The sequence below is a fragment of the Equus caballus genome, chromosome 14 (assembly GCF_041296265.1).
Source record: "Equus caballus isolate H_3958 breed thoroughbred chromosome 14, TB-T2T, whole genome shotgun sequence".
NCBI lineage: Eukaryota > Metazoa > Chordata > Mammalia > Perissodactyla > Equidae > Equus > Equus caballus.
The window spans coordinates 109,666,631-109,683,968 of record NC_091697.1 but is presented as its reverse complement, the minus strand read 5'-3'; the positions used below and the strand labels follow the sequence as shown (position 1 = coordinate 109,683,968).

Sequence of the window (17,338 nt, the reverse complement as noted above, 5' to 3'; positions counted from 1 at the left end):
CTCCGTTGGCACAGTGCTGTCCGCCGCTGCGGCCACAGTGAAGACCCCGCCTCTTCCCGGTGCCCCCGGGACGGGGAAGGTGGTGGGGTGTGGGCTGGGCTGACAGACAAGCGCACGGGCCCCGGGGTGGACCTGGGGGGATGCCGGCCGCCTAGGAGGATGCTGGGAATCTAGAGGAGACACTAGGGGCCTAGGGAGATGACGGCGACCTGGAGGGGATGGTGGGGGCCTCGGGGGATGATGGAGACCTGGAGGGAATGGTGGGGACTGAAGTGGACGGTGGGAATCTAGGGGGATGGTGAGGACCTGGAGGGGATGGTGGGGACCGAAGTGGATGGTGGGGATCTAGAGGGATGGTGAGGAACTGGAGGGGATGGTAGGGGCCTAGGGACATGGTAGAGACCTGGAGGGGATGATGGATACCTAAGGGGATGGGGGGGCCTAGGGGGTGTTGAGGACTTTGAGGGGATGGGGGGAATAGGGAGGGCTTGAAGTGAAGGTGTGGGGGATCAAGGGTGGGGATTTAAAGCTGTGCACACCAGTGGCCTGAAATGGGGGACGTCTGGGTGGGAACGTGGGTTGGGGTGCTCCGTCAGGATCTCAGCGTGTCTGAGGAATAAACGTTCTGCCAGCACAAACCAACCCACGTCAGCAAGGAAGGAAGGGAGACAGATTTGTTACTGTGTGAGCTTGGCAGAGCACATGCACTAGGGAGTCTGCAAGAGAGTGCAGAGTTGGACAGAGCTTCACACAGCTCACACATAGCTGAGCAGAAGAAAGAACAGTTAGGACCTCTCGTTTCCTTGAGGGAAAATAGGTACACCTGCGTAGTCTGCACCTGGTGAGAGACACTTGACCCCGTCTGGGGTCTGTGTTTACAGCTCTGAGTTGGCAGGGCGTGCCTGTGCTTTGTGAAATCTGGACACTGGGTTTATCCCATTCTTGACCAAAGGGGACGCCCTAGCAGAAGGGGAGGGGCGGCTGGCTCTGCTTTATTTTTTTGAGGAAGACTAGCCCTAAGCTGACATCCATCACCAATCCTCCTCTTTTGCTGAGGACGACTGGTCCTGAGCTAACATCTACTGCCAATCCTCCTGTTTTTGCTGAGGAAGACTGGCCCTGAGCTAACATCTGTGCCCATGTTCCTCTACTTTATATGCGGGGTGCCGGCCACAGCATGGCTTGACAAGCAGTGCGTAGGTCCATGCCCAGGATCCAAACCAGCAAACCACAGGTCGCTAAAGCAGAACACTCGAACCTAACCACTGCACCACTGGGCTGGCCCCTGACTCCCTTTTTTTTTTTAAAGATTTTTTATTTTTTCCTTTTTCTCCCCAAAGCGCCCCGGTACATAGTTGTATATTCTTCGTTGTGGGTCCTTCTAGTTGTGGCATGTGGGATGCTGCCTCAGCGTGGTCTGATGAGCAGTGCCATGTCCGCGCCCAGGATTCGAACCAACGAAACACTGGGCCGCCTGCAGCGGAGCGCGCGAACTTAACCACTCGGCCACGGGGCCAGCCCCCTGACTCCCCTTTTTAAACCATTGAAAGTGTAACCTTGTTTACCCACAGGTGGGGTAAGGAGGTTCTCGGGATGTAGGGTCCTCAGCTTCAGAGGGGAACTTGAGGGGCAGCTCTTCCCTGGGGGTGTGAAGCTTACCCAGGAGGACAGGGAGGACCAGCAGTGGGCAGAGGGAGAGGGGGAAGGACTAGGAGGACAGTGCGGCCCACGGAGAGATGGGATAGGTGGTGGGGAGTTGGTTGTGGCCAGTGGAGCAGGGTGAGGGGCTGTGTGGTTCTGGGTGCGCTGTGCTCCCTTCACAGTCGGCCTCCTTGTGCCTTGTGTGGTCAAGGTACGGAGTTCTTCAGTGGGCCAGTGTATGACAGGAAGTGAGGACTCACCAGAGGTTACAGTAGAGAAAAAGCATCAGTGGTGAACCCATCCCAAGATGAGCATTTCTTATTTTTGATATAGATCTGTTCTTCCAGGTGTGCATGCGTTTATTCATTCACCTTCTCTCTCTCTTTCCCTGTACACACACAGTCTATTTTATGTAAATTTATATGTGTAAGCTTTTGCTGTTTTTAACCTTTTTAAGAAATTGACAGTACTCTGTCAACATCTCACCATGTATTGACCAGATGCTCCTTAATTACTTGCTTCCAGTTGTGGTGAGTGCAGATCGTGGGAGGCAAATGGGAAAAGTGTGGGAAGCAGACTCTTTGTAGTTGTCCAATGATTTGGGCAGTTGTTTTAAGTTTACCTCCCGGGGGAAGTATGATGTTCAGATGGGGATCGCCTGGGAGGATCCCAGGGTTCCACTCCTGGAGCTCTGTGGTTGCGACCAAGTCTCCTAAGAAAGGGGAGGCTTTGGGCCAGTAGATCCACATGCTCCCCAAGATTGTTGGGGCAGCGGAGCCGGTAATCCAGGGTGGGAGATGAGGTCTCCTTTCTTGAGCACTTGCTCTGGGCCAGTATTTTGTGCTGTATCTCCTCTGTCCACACGGTGGCCCTCTGTGTGGGCAGTGTTACTACCTCTGTGCACATGCGGCTCTGACGTAACTATTGAGAGGCAGGGCTGGGATTGGCGCACAGGTCTGTGTCCCTCGAAGGCCCTAGTCGGCAGCCCTGGCGTCGCTGGGGAAGTAGTGAGAAACGCACGTTCCTGGGCCCCACGCAGACCTGTTGAATCAGAGTCTGGGGGCAGGGCACTGCTCTAAGCCTTGTCACATCCCAGGGACATACCTCATAGAGGGCCAGAAAGAAAAGCACAGGACGGGAGTTTGGAAGTGAGCACTTTATAGGAAATGCAGTGTGAATAACAGGGAATGCTAGTTCGAAGGTGTGTGACGTGGGAATAGGCCACACGGTTGCAGTGAAACCCCCCAGGCAGCACATTTGGGCCTCCCAGGGGAAAGGGAGAGGTGCAAGGGGCAGGAGGGGCAGGTAATGGAAAAGGCTGGCTGTGGCGCCTGGAGACACTGCTCCCACTGTTCTGACTCCAGGCCTTCTTGTGGTCAGGAGTTGGTGGAAGGTGTGTAAAATGTTGCCTGTTCTGTTACTTTGGAAATTAACTAAAAATAGGTGTTTACTTGATACTGAGTCTCACTCTAGGGCACAGGTCTGATGCCAGTGCTGAAAGAGGTCCATTATACTAATGGCAGTGCTATCCCTGTGACCAGGAGCATCACTCTCTGGGTTAACCCCAGATACCCTGGGGAACCTTGCCATGACCTCCCCTCCCTAACTCAGCTGTATTTGCAGGGTCCAGAAGGTCTGCAAGTCTTGGACTAGGAGAAGCGGGTTCCGGTTGCAGCAGGCAGGACCAAGTGAGGACTCCAGGAACTTAGCATAGACCCTAGACCTAGGGCAGCATGTGGAAGGACAAAGCTGTCTGCAGAGGACACAGTCGCTGTTTCCACGTGATGTGACTTGTGGCTCACTCAACACATATTTAATGGGTGCCCGCTACGTACCAGTGCAGGCACAAGGCATGTTCACTGGGTGTCCCTGACACGCCAGTGAACGCAGAGTGCATGTTCACTGGGTGCCCACGATGTGTGGACCTGTGCTTGTGATGTTTGCTTTCTCCAGTGTGTAGACCGAGTTGGTCAACATGTAAGCATGTTCACAGGCTCATTGGCGCTATGGTGAGTGCTGAGATTGGTGGGGGGTCCGTTAAGAGGAGAAGATGCTATGGAGCCGAGAGGGTGAGGTGGAGCTGGCTATTCAGAGACCTGGGAGGAGCAGGTGGGGAGCCCTGAGGCAGGAAGAGAGCAGAGAGGAGGGCTGGGTGGTGAGGCTGCAGGTCACTAGAGCCTGTTGGCTGGGGAGGGGAGTTTGGTTTTTCTCTAAGTACACGGGGAAGGGTTTGGCAAAGAGTGACATTTTCTGATTTTGTTTATGACAGTCATATTGGCTGCTGAACGGAGAATGGGTGGTGGGGGCAGAGAGGAGCAAGGAGGCCAGTTGGGAGGTTGTCCAGGGGAGTGGTGAGAGCCTTGCATAGTGGTGTGGCTATGGGGATGGGGTCAGAGGGCAGATGCGAGGCACAACTACCAGGACTTGCTGACGGATCATTAGGAGGGATGAGGAAGAGGGGAGCCAAGGGAACTCCTCATCTGGCCGTGCCTTCATTGAGGTGGAGGAGCAGGTGGAGGTGCTTACTAAGTTGCACGTGCCTGTTAGATGGTCGAGTGGAGATGCCCAGTCGGTACACAGATGTGCAAGTTTCAAGGAGGCTGGGCTGGAGAGGAGAGTTTGGGAGGCAGCAGCTTGGAGGTGGTATTTAACGCCATGGACCTGTGTTGCTCACTTAGGAGGAGAGTGTTGATTAAGAGGACTGAGGCTCTGACCTGGTCGTTCCAGCATTGGCAGTCAGGTGGAAGAGGGAGAACCAGCAGAGACTGAGAACAGGCCCCCAGAGAAGTGAGGTGGGAAACCAGGGAGGTGGTGACTGTGAAGCCAACACTTAGTGTCTCTCAAAAAGGGGCAGGTGTGTAGGACAGAGGGTAGAACAGACATGGGCATTGGATTTGGTCAGCTGGATGCCTGGGCAGAGCGAGGTCAGTGAGTGATAGGGACAGGAGCCAGGTGGACAGGAGGTCCTGGGTGGTGGTGAGGGGGCGAGCCAGGGAAGCAGCGAGTGTCTCTGGGGGCAGCAGTAGCTGGAGAGGGCTGTGGGGATGTGGGGAGGGTGCTTGCTTGTCTGTTCTAAGGCGGAGCTCTTGGGGTGATCTAGACAGGGGTTGGCAGGTTGTGGCCCGTGGACCACGGTTTATAAATGAAGTGTCATTGGAATAGCCAGAGCCTTTGTCTCTGCACTGTCTCTGGCTGCTTCTCCTCCACAGCAGCAGAGTTGGGTATTTGTGACAGAGACCACATGCCCACAAAGCCTAAAGTATTTCCTCTCTGGCCCTTAGCAGAAAAGGTGCCACTGGTGTAGAAAGACAGGGAAGTTGCTGTTAGTGGAGAGGGAGGGAGTTGGGATCAAGGGCACAAGAGTCTGGTCTTTAGGGAGTGGGGACATGGCTCCCCGAGAACTGTCAAGGGGACCAGAGGAAGGCAGGACTCCCAGGGACGAGTGGGGCAGGTGAGTCCAGCCGAGAGGGAGGGCGGGGACTGGAGTGCTGTTCTCGCTAGCTCCCCACTGCATCCTGTGTCCTTGGTCTGTTGGGAACGCTGCTGAAGGCCTGCGGTGGGAAAGGCTGTGGCCACAGGTTTCTCCTTTTGCTTTTTCTTTGGATTTGTCAAACCTGAGTACTTTTCTCTTTCTTTCCTTTTCTTCTCTCTGTTTGAATTTTAGAATGTTTTAGAGCTTGATGTCGTCTTCAGGTCTTTAGTTGTTTTAATGGTGAGTAAACAGAGGCCCAGAAGGTGAAGTAACTTTTCCACAGTCGTGAAGTTTGTGGCACAGCTGGAGTTGGAACTACAGCATGCTTCCTCAGATGTTGCAATGCCAGACTCAGTAATCCTCTGGGGAATTTGTATATACTCTGACTCGGTCCTCGTGGAATACCTCCCAGAGTCCATGCTCAGGAATGAATGATAGCTTGGGTCAGGCAATTGTTGATGTAAATTCAATTTCCATGCTAAATCAAGCTCTTAAAGTATGGGACAGCGCAGAAGAAGATATGGCCCCTGCCCAACTCTCTTCGGGGGGTAGAGATAGTTTATGGCAGACAGGGGGCTTCCAGTGGCAGGAGGCTCCTTTCAGCCAGGAGGACCAGGGTCCAGCCGGTTTCAGGGGCTGACCGGTGCTGTGAGCATGCTACAGTGACTGAGGCCCAAGTTGGTACTCGTAACAGAGACCTTGCCTCTGATGTTTGACTTGGACTTGGAACACTGAAAACCATGGTTCCATTGATGTAGTTAGCTGTCCCCTAATTCTGAGAGTAGAGACCTTTTCTGTTACAGGATACCTCAGAGATATTGTGAGTTCGGTTCCAGACCACTGCAACAAAGCAAGTCACACAAATTTTTCGGTTTCCCAGTGCATATGAAAGTTAGGTTTACAGTATGCTATAGTCTGTTAAGTGTGCAATAGCATTATGTCTAAAAACAAAGTAATACATTAGTTAAAAAATACTTTGTTGCTAAAAAATGCTAACCATCATGTGAGCCTTCAGCGAGTTGTAATCTTTTTGCTGGTGGAGAGTCTTGCCTTGGTGTTGATGGCTGCTGACTGATCAGGGTGGTGGTTGCTGAAGGCCGGGGTGGCTGTGGCAGTTTCTTAAAACAAGACAACAGTGGAGTTTGCCGCATCAATTGACCCTACTTTTCATGAGCGATTTCTCTGCAGCATGCAATGCTATTGATAGCGTTTTACACACAGTAAAACTTCTTCCAAAAGTGGAATCAATCCTCTCAAACCTGCCTATGCTTTACCAACTAAGTTTATGTAATAGTCTAAATCCTTGTTGTCATTTCAACAATCTTGACAGCAGCTTCACCAGGAGTAGATTCCATCTCAAGAAACCACTTTCTTTGCTTATCCACAAGAAGCAATCCTCATCCATTAAAGTTTTATCATGAGATTCCAGCAATTCAGCCACATCTTCAGGCTCCCCTTCTACTTCTAGTTCTCTTGCTATTTCTGCCACACCTGCAGTTACTTCCTCCACTGAAATCTTGAACCCCTCAAAGTCATCCATAAGGGTTGGAATCAACTTCTTCCAAACTCCTGTTAATGTTGATGCTTTGACCTCTTCCCATGAATCGCGAGTGTTCTTATTGGCATCTAGAATGGTGAATGCTTTCCAGAAGGTTTTCAATTTCCTTTGCCCAGATCCATCAGAGGAATCACTATCTATGGCAGCTGTAGCCTTATGAGATGTATTTCTTAAATAATAAGACTTAAAAGTAGAAATGAATCCTTGATCCATGGCCTGCAGAATGGATGTTGGGTTAGCAGGCATGAAAACATTAATCTAGTATATCTCCCTTAGAGCTCTTGGGTGACCAGGTGCATTTGTCAATGAGCAGTAATATTTTGAATCTTTTTTTTTTCTGAGCAGTAAGTCTCAGCAGTGGGCTTAAAATATTCAGTGAACTATATTGTAAACAGATGTGCTGTCATCCAGGCTTTGTTGTTCCATTTATAGAGCACAGGCAGAGTAGAGTCAGCACAATTCTTAAGGGCCCTAGGATTTTCAGAGTAGTAAATGAGTATTTGCTTCAACTGAAAGTCATCAGCTGCATTAGCCCCTAACAAGAGAGTGGGCCTGTCCTTTGAAGCTTTGAAGCCAGGCACTGACTTCTCCTCTCCAGCGGCGAAAGTCCTAAATGGCATTTTCTTCCAATATAAGGCTGTTTCATCCACATTGAAAATCTGTCATCTAGTGTAGCCACCTTCATTGATTCTCTTAGCCAGATCTTCTGGATAACCTGCTGCAGCTTCTCCACGAGCACCTGCTGCTTCACCTTACACTTTATGTTATAGAGACGGCTTCTTTCCTTAAACCTTGTGAACCAAGTTCTGCTAGCTTCACACATTTCTTCTGCAGCATCATCAACTCTCAGCCTTCCTAGAACTAAAGAGAGTTAGGGCCTTGCTCTGGATTAGGCCATAGCTTAAGGGCATGTTGTGGCTGTTTGATCTTCTATCCAGACCACTAAAACTTTCTCCATATCAGCAATAAGGCTGTTTGACTTTCTTATCATTTGTGTGTTCATTGGAGTAGCACTTCTAATCTCCTTCAAGAACTCTTCCTTTGCTTTCACAACTTGGCTAACTGGCGCAAGAGACCTAGCTTTCAGCCTGTCTCAGCTTTCCTCATGCCTCCCTCCCTAAGCTTAATCACTTCTAGCTTTTGATTTAAAGTGAAAGATGTACGACTCTTCCTTTTCCTTGAACACTTAGAGGCCCTGTAAGGTTATTACTTGGCCTAATTTCAATATTGTTGTGTCCCAGGGAATAGAGAGGTACGAGGAGAGGGAGAGAGATGGGGGAACAGCCTGTCAGTGGAACACAAAACATTTATCGATTAAGTTCGCCGTCTTACATGGGCGTGGTTCGTAGTGCCCCAAAACGGTTACAATAGTAACATCAAAGATCACTGATAACAGATCACCATAACAAATATAATAATAATGAAAAAGATTGAAATACTGCAAGAATTACCAAAATGTGACACAGAGACAAGAAGTGAACAGATGCTGTTGGAAAAATGGTGCCAGTAGACTTTCTTGATACAGGGCTGCCACACACCTTCAGTTTGTGAAAAACGTGCCATCTGCAAAGCACAGTGAATGGAGGGATGCCTGTGCTCACAGTCTGAATGCTGCAGAGGGGCACGTGGCAGAACAGCACTAGCAGGTGTGTCTGCAGCTCTCTGGGGACCTCACAGCTCCCGGGGCACCGTGGGCATGTCAGTCATGAGCTGAAGGTCTGCCCGCACCTCGTTTCCCTGCCCTGTGAGAGGCCCCTTCCAGCCACTCTGCAGTCTGTTTTGTGTTCAGAGCGCTTAGGCGAGCGTTCCTCTCACTCGGGAGAAGGGTCTGATGAAAACACGTCAGCTTTCGTTTCCCCTGTCCCGTGTGAGCCTGGTCACGGAGACAGGCAGCTGCCCAGCCACTCTGCCCTCACGGTGGACCTTGCCCGGTCCCAGCGCATGCTGGGAGGACTTCTGTGGAGAGCCCACGGATCCAGCCCTTCAGGAAGGTGACGCTGGTCTGTTGAGAGGCCAGGAGTCTTGAGCGGCTGAGGACATCTCCTGAGCTTTCCAGTGACGTAGAGCGTGGGTTTCCTGGCTCCTTCACAGGGCCCTCCCAGAGTGGGAGGTGAGGTAGTTTGTTTGTCCGGTGCGTTTTTGGTGTTGAGAGTTCCCTTGCTCTGGCCTTCGTCATTGTGCTAGCTAAGAAGACAGATTCTTGGGTTCCTGTCTCCTTGGGCAGCTTTCTGAGCCCCTGCGTCTTAGGTTCTCCCGCTGCCCGCGTGGTCATGCCTGCTGAAGCAGGGGAAAGCAGCACTGGGCCTGAGGGCAGAAAGTCTCTGCTGCTTCCTGCCCCAGTCCTACCACCTTCCTCAAGGAGAAGGCTTGCCTTCCCTACAGCCTCAATCTGCAGCAGTCTCTTGTAGAATGTTCTTTGCCACTTACTGTCTTTTCTCTTCAGTGCAGTATGTACAGTCTTATTGTTGCTTGGCTCTGAGTGCATATGTCCTGTCTTCTCACCTGGTAGTCCTTTGGTGCCTGGACTGAGTTGTACACCTGCAAACATCCAGATCCTCAGGCATTGCTTTCTCAGGACTGACGCTCATGTGTCACTGGGTGATGCTGGTGCCCTTGAACAAGTACTAGCCTGGCTATGCGTGGACCTCGAGAGCTTCTACGCAGTGGAGCTGTGCTCGTCCATCTGTGAAACAAAGATCTCTGTGGTCCCTCCTGCCCTGACATCTTTCTATTTATTGCGTCCAGGCCCATACCTTATTTTATTTTGCAGTGATGACAAATCCTCACTCTTAATATGGCAGCTTTGTTTTAGGCTTGTCCTAATTTCAGGCATGAGTAGTGAGAACTGGTGATCTGAACCGACATGTAGGACTGAGCGGCAGGAGCTGGTTGGCATGTGTGCGTGTCTTGGAGTCTGGGCCTGCCCTTGCCCAGTTGTGGAAGGCACTCATGAGGAGTTTGGTCATATTAGTGTAGAAGTTAAATCTCTTGGCCTGAATAGAATTGAGCTGTTTTGCTTTAAACTGGCACCTTCATTTTGTGTCCACTGGGCCCGTTCTTCCTTCTTTTCGTCTCTTCATCATCCTGTTTGTTTGTGTGGCCAGGCACAGTCTGTAGCCAACTCTGATCAGATGGTGAAAACTGATGAGACCAGATGGCAGCTTCTGGGCGTGGCGATGTTCTAGCAGTCGTAAAAGAAATAGAGCAAGAAGAAACTGGACTCCTCCCTGAGTTCTTCCTCGCAGATGCTTTATAGTGCTCCTGATGATTGTGAGAACACACAGAGCACCTGCTGGGTGCCAGGTGTTCTTCCAGGCACCTTTGTGCATCAGTCCCCTTAACCCTGACAGCCACGCTGTGGGAGAGGTGCACTTACTACCCTTCAGAGATCAGGAAGGGGAGGCACAGAGGTGAGGTATCCTGCTTAGGGTCACACACGTGAGTGGGAACAGCTGCAGTGGTCTGTGTGAGAGACTCATGGGGGTTGGTCTTCTAGCTGTCTTTCTGCCTAAGGCAGTGATTTCATGTGTTTGTGAAATTAGAACACCTGAGGTTTAGTTTTGGTATACCTTTCATGTGTACATTACTAATTCCCCCCCCCCTTTTTTTTTTTGGTGAGAAAGATTGGCCCTGAGCTAATATCTATTGCCAATCTTCTGCTTTTTGCTTGAGGAAGATTGTTACTGAGCCAACGTCCATGCCAATCTTTCTCTGTTTTGTATTTGGGATGCTGCCACAGCATGGCTTAATGAGCAGTGTGTAGGGCCGTTCCTGGGATCCGAACCCACAAACCCCGGGCTGCCCAAGTGGAGCACACGTACGTAACCACTACGCCACTGGCCCGGCCCCTATTACTAATTTCTAATATAATTTATATTGTTAATAAGTATTCAGTAAACCTTTCATTGAAGTATTAATGCAGAAAATGAACAAATCAAAAGAACAGAAAATCCACCAATCTTGAATTGTCACAAAAAGAGTATACCCAGGACAAGAAATGGAACATTACCCGCACTGCAGAGGCTCCCTTCAGGCCCCCTCTCTTGTCCCCAGTGGTATCCACCATTCTGACTCACTATTTCTGAACTTTTCATGTGCTTATTTTTAAAGTGAATTAGAATTTGGGGCAAGTTTTGATGTTCCCCTAAATAGACAAGAAACATCCTAGGGTGTTGTGAATGGATAGAGTGGGTTCATGGAGTTTGCCTCCTAAATATTTAGTTTCATTAGAGAGATCCTGGTGTGAGAACCCAAACCCTAAAGTAGAATGGTCTCCATCAAACACATGCCCCTCAGGGACTGCAGAGGGTCTGCGGCCTGTTGCAGGCTGACGAGTGAGCCCCCTGCAATTCTGTTAGTGTCGCAGGGGACAGGAGACCCGGCTCCAAGAGCAAGGGTCCACTGGCATGGCCCAGCAGGCTCCATGTGTGCACCTGCTCCTCCTGCCTCTGACTTCCCAGGTTGACACTGCACACCCTGTGGGTGTGTGTCTCAGCCGAGGAACCCTCCAGTCTTATGAGGGGCTGCTAGCAAGCCTGCCTAACCCTTGCCTCCAAGGGGACAGTACCCTATTATCCTGGTCAAGAGGCAGGTCTTCTCTTGACCAGGAGGGAGACCTCATCTGCAGCTACAAGAAAGGTAGTCTGGAAGCCAGCCCAGATTAAAGTTCAGCACTCTCACCACTTTGGCGGCCCAGATTTATGTCCTAGTCACGGAACCACACCCCCTATCTGTCAGTACCTCTGCTGTGGTGGCAGCTCACAGAGAAGAACTAGAAGGACCCACAACTAGATATACAACCATGCACTGGGGCTTCGGGGAGGGGGAAAAAAAGAGTAAGATTGGCAACAGATGTTAGCTCAGGGTGAATCTTCCCCAACAGAAAAAAAGGAAGATAGTCTGGGACAAAGGCTGACACAGATGTGGGGAAACGACATGGAGAATTGACTCCTAAAGATGTTCATCTCTTGTTTCTGTATGATCTTGGCTTTGGTGAATTTTCCCACATCATTCCATCAACCACTCTGATTAATCTGACTAGGATGAAGTCTGTGCAGTTTGTTTCCAACCATATTAGTTAAGGCTCCCATCAGTAGGACTGTGGGCTGCCAGCCTGCAGCATTGATCTCAGCCATGCTGAAGCCCCGCTGGACAAACACTGTAAACCATTTAGTCACAAAGTGTTCCCTGAATTAGGTTGTGAATAAAATTTGGTGCTTGCCCTCTGAGAGCTTGCTGTCATACACGCGTGGTCACTCTACCGTGGAGCAGATGCAGTAAGTGTACACGAAGGGTCTGTACAGCCCCATGAGGAGGGAGAGGCTGAGGACTGGGCCCCTCCCATTCTGGACTCTGGAAAGAATATTGCCGTGGCAGTGGGGGGCGTTAGAGTGCCAAAGGCAGGGGATCAGTTAGGCTGCTGCCATGGTCCTCTGAAGACTCCCTTCCCGTTCCTTCCCATACCCACAGCCCTGTGAGCTTTGGGGTTTTGCTTGCATTATCTCACTTTGTGTTTGATGGTACGTTGCCTGTTCTCAGATCGCTTTGTTTCTGTATAATTAGAGATCTCGACACAAAATTGTTGGACACAAGCTCTTCAGGTGCAGCTACTGCCTTTTTTGTTGTCTCGTCCAGCCTAGTGTTGCTTGATGTGGTGTCAAGTACAGTAATTACATTGAGGAGTCTGGGCCTTTGGAGTATAACTGAAGAAATTCATAGAATTGCTGTGGACTTCAAGCTCCAGGAGCCAGGAACTGTGTCAGTGTTGCTTCTCTTGTACCTGCAGCCCAGCATGCATGGCGGGGACTTAAAACTTGTTGATGGAATGCAGAGAGTCCTTGTGGCCTCCAGCCATTCTGTGAAAGCCACATTTTTCAATATTTTAAGATGATATTAGTTATTTGTTCTCCTATTTTTATAAGTGAAGTCAATGCCATAATTAAAGTGTGTGTGTATGTGTGTGTGAGAGAGAGAGAGAAGTGGAAGAAATGCCACATTACAGGTGGATCTGCCTGGAAGAGCATGGGACTGGGCGTTACCAGGCCTGGTTCCAGTGGGTCAGTGTCACGAACCTGTGGTTTGATGTTGTAGGAGGTTCTCGTCCTCTCTTGGTCTTGTATTCTTTATCTGTACAATGAGAGGGTTAGACTAAATGTTCCATAGGATTATTTCAAGTCTGTCGTTTGTGACTTTTCAAACTGCATGGATAAATGTAAATTGTAGATATGAATATTACACCTTCATTACTTACAACTATATGAATAATTACATATAACTACATACTTGTGGAGAACTCTGTAAAAGTGAGATTCAAGAAGGGAAAAGTGTGTCTATAGGATTATTTTCTCTATGAAATTGTTTATAAAAGTTTCAAAAGGAGAATGTTCATTTAGAAACCTATAAGGAATGTGTAGTTATAAGGTCCTTGCAGCCGAAAGGGCGTTCCAGTGAAGGACCCTGGGTTGTGGTTCCAAGCAGTTTCCTTCCTTCAGTCACGTCCAGCAGTGGACGCTGGCCTGAGTGGGTATTCCAGTGGGTGCAGAGCCCCTGGGGGCCTGGGGCTTTGGGGAGAGCGCAAGTCTGGGACATGGGATTCTCGCTGCTGGCCCCAGCCCTCCTCTGTCTGCTGTAGGATGAGGGCTTCATCCTGCCTGTCACAGGTAGGGTGAGAGCCCTTGCTGGGCGAGGACTCGGCTGTGCGCTGGGGTCTCCGATGTGCTCAGGATCCACACCATACCCTGGCTGCCAGGGTCCTAGTGCCTCTAGTCCAGGGGTGATGACACATTTTAGCCTCACTCACCCACTAATTTGTCCCTCTCCTTCAGAGGCAGAGTGGCCTTGGCCGTGGTGCAGGCCAACCCCGGAACCAGATGAGCAGAGACATCTGTGTCCACACCTGGCCATGCTCCTACTATTTAGAACGTGAGAAGCGATGGGTCCCTGGAAAACTTTCATTAACTTCTCTCTCACTGAAATTTACAACTGATAAAACTGGAGACATTCTTGTCAGCTTTCCCCTTGCTAGTATAAGTGAGGTCAAGAAAGAGGCCTCTCATTTTATCTTCAGTTCTATCACCATCCTGGAAAAGGACCACATCAAGCACTGGTTCAGTTCCTTGCAGCCTAATCGGAATGTTGTTTTCAACATCATCGAACATTTCTGGAGACAGCTGCTGTTGTCTCAGCCAGGAGCTGCTCTTGAGGAGCCATCCTCCTCCATGACCAAGGGAAAGGAGCTGACAGGTCTGATGGCCTGTTCCCAGAAGCGTCTAGAAGATACAGCCAGAGTCCTCCACCATCAGGGTGAGCAGCTGGACAGTATCGCGAGAGGCCTGGACAAGATGGAATCTGACCTGGATGTGGCTGACAGGTAAACACTGTAACCCTGACCTGACCTGGGATGGCTGGGGTGTCTTGTCCATCATCCCATGTTTGATACGCATCTGACATTCTGAAAACGTGGGGTACGCCCCTGTTGTGGGCGGTTACAGTGGGCTGCGGCCATGGGCATACAGATGGTAAGGGCCAGCAATTACTGAGTGCCAGGTACCCACAGTGTGCCAGTACGGTTTAAGTGTTTAATGAGGATTTCCTCATTTGATCAACAGATAAGCCAAGATAACATGTTATTCGTAACTTCATTTCACGTGTTGGGTGACTGAGGCTGAGAGGCCAGGAGCACACACTAAGTTTGTTAGCATAGTTTTGTCTTGTTTTTACACAGCTGTAGAGAAGCAAGGTTTGAACTGAAGCATTTTGGCTCCAGAATCTGCTGCGCCAGCCACTCTCAAACCTCCAGTCTCGGGACCCTCCGCTCTCTTAAAAATTGAGGACCCCAAAGAGCTTTTTTTTATGTGGGTTATATATACCAATATTTACCATATTTTTTTAAAACTTAGAAATAAAAAATTACTTATTGTTTAAAAGTATGATAATAAACCCATGACCTAGTAACATAAATAACTTTTTTTTGTGAAAAATAACTTTTATAAAGCAAAACTTGTTTGGTGAGAAGAATGGTGCCATGTGAGATTTTGCACATCTCTTTAGAGTAAAGCTAACTGGAAGGCAGCTGGCCCCTCCGCCTGCTTCTGCAGCCAGCCCACTTGGAAACCCCTTGTTCCCTCTGAGAGGAAGAGCAGAGGAGCCAGCGGGGTCCTGGTGTTGTTGGGAAGTGGTTTTCCCTCCAGACTCCCCGGGGGTCTCAGAGACCATGCTGGAGAAGCGCTGCGCTGCCTCCGAGATGGAGGAAGTGGTAGGGCGCTTGGAGCACAGCGGCAGCAGCTCTTTCACTCTGGCGGGGCTGCATGGGCGCTCAGGTGAAGAGGTGGCCTCCTGGGCGTGGGCCTGATGGTTGCGTGGCTGCTGTTTCTGGGAACCCTTGCCCCTGAGTGACCCCACTCTGCAGTCACTGCCTGTTGCTATTTCTTGGATCCTTGTCTCCTAAGTACCTACGTGGTGAAGGGCATTGTCCTAAAGCTGCAGGGAACAGGGCCCTAAACCTTACCCCTAACAGGGGGTGCTTGTGCATGAGATGTAGGGTTAGCAGACCTTTTGTGAGTTTTCCTCATGGGAACACAGTTTTCCACCCTTCCTTATAGTTGCGGGGCATGTGACTAAGTTGTGGGCAGAAGTGAGGTAGGTCACTTCCAGACCTGGTCTCTAAAAGCCCTCCCACCCGGTTTCCAGTACTGTTTTCCCCCTCACCTGCTGGTGCCCCTGTGTCCTGACTGCTCACATTTTTATTATCATATTTCTTTATAATTCTTTGTCATCTCAGAGCCCTTTCCCACTGGCAGGCTGGGTGGACTGTGAAGTCTTTGGTTCTGCTGAAAGAGCGGTGGTCCCAGTGTTTGAGAGCTGTGCTCTGAGAAGGTCTAGTCCCTCTTCCCATGACAGTCCTTCTAGATTTAAGCAGTGATGGTGCCTTCAGTAGTCTTCACAAAATGTGGTCCTTTTCTCTCTCTCCCCCCCCCCCCGTCTCCGTTTCTCTCTTCCTCCCTCTCTTTCCCCCCCTCTCTCTCTCTCTCTAAATAGTGTGTGTATGTGTATCCTGCTGGTTTTGTCTCTCTGGAGAACCCTGACTGATACAGGTTCTGGTACTGAGAGTGAAGCACGAGGTTTCTGAATTGCTTCTGTGGTTTCTGGAGTCTCTAATCTGATTAAATTTAAAGCCACTGTAACTCTTATTTCCAGTAGCATAGAGGGCACTGGTGGTACATGCCATGATATGGCAATAGAGATACACAAAATATCACCATGGGAGGCTCCTAATCAAATTCTTTAAAAAGACAAGGTTCTGAGTGACCACGTATTTGATACTAATAACGTCTTTGTCAGACTAATGAGTATAATGAGATTGGCTGGACAAAGTGGAGACAGGAAAGGATGAGCTCAGGGCACCACACAAATGACCTGAACATTCCTATATCTGCCCTGAGGGAAACCCTTAGCTCCTGTAGCTGCAGGACTGAGACTTCTGAAAGCCAGATCCAGAGTGTCACCCTGTGAGCAGGTGAATCACAGCATAAATTGAAATTCTAGCTTGGCACAGCATCTGCTGTTAAGCTGAGGGCATTGATTGGGAAGAAATGGGATCCTGAAAATTGGGATGTGGACGTTGGGGAAGATCCTGGTGAAACTGGGGCCATTGAACCCCTAAATTCTGATGAATCTTCTTTGCCAGTACAAGCAGCCCGTCCACCCACATCTGAGGAGGTTAACCACACTTTGCCTGAGGAATCTGTAATGGCCTCATTGCCTTGCAAGACAATGCTGATTCTCCTCAGGACCCAACCCCACCACCCCTCTTTGCTTCTAGATTTGTTGCTAGACTCAAGTCCCAGCAAATCCTAAAAGATGAGGCACAAAGTGTGACCCACGAAGAGGTGTGCTACACTTTGAAAGAACTGCGTGATTTTTCAAATTTTATACAGACAGAAATCTGAAGAGTATGTATGGAATGGATATCAAAGGTGTGGGGTAATGGTGACAGGAATGCAAAGTTGGATCAGGCTGAATTTACTGAAGTGGGCCCACTTAGCAGAGATCCTGGTTTCCATGCCATAGCTTGAGGAGTTAGAAACGGCTCAACAGTGTGGTTGGCTAGCTGAGGTGTGGTCTAAAAGGTGGCGCACACTAATTGAAGTGTGAGCGTCAGAACTGCCTTGATGTGCTCCAGAGGAAGACTGCAAGGCTTGGGGAGATTGGAGTGGTGGAGTGGATTTTCACGTGAGACCTCCTCGCCCACCCTGGCAAGGTCCAGAGGACACACTTTTCACCATGACTATGGAAAGTAAATTTGTGAGGGAGCCCCAGCATCCTTGAAGAGCCATGCGGTTGCTATTCTCTGTAAGCCAGAAATTACAGTGGGAACTGCTGCGACTGAGCCTGGATCCTTAAATGCAGTGGGGATAATTGGATCCTGGGGTGGTGGGGTCAACTGGCAGCTTTTAATCACCAAAGGCAAGGGGGATGGTTACTGTAATGGACAGCAGAGTCAAAGCAGCAACCAGAATAGTCTGACTCCCAGAGACCTGTGGTGTCAGCTGATCAGTCATGTGCCCCTAGAAGAGAAGTAGATGGGCAGTCTAGTCAATTTTTGCTTGATCTGTATAAGCAGAAGAGTTCTAGGTCATGTGAGCAAGCATCTAGCTTGGATAAGAAAA

The 17,338-nt window shown here is 49.7% G+C and overlaps 1 protein-coding gene across 2 annotated transcripts in view; it reads left to right on the top strand.

Moving 5' to 3' along the window:
* SNAP47 (synaptosome associated protein 47) overlaps window positions 1-17,338 on the top strand; it is a 53,639-nt gene that overhangs the window by 367 nt on the left and 35,934 nt on the right. For both annotated transcript variants that reach the window (XM_023618342.2, XM_023618344.2), the window contains exon 2: window positions 13,496-14,040. In XM_023618342.2, the coding sequence (XP_023474110.2) occupies window positions 13,496-14,040 (545 nt within the window). The remainder of the gene's footprint in view (window positions 1-13,495; window positions 14,041-17,338) is intronic.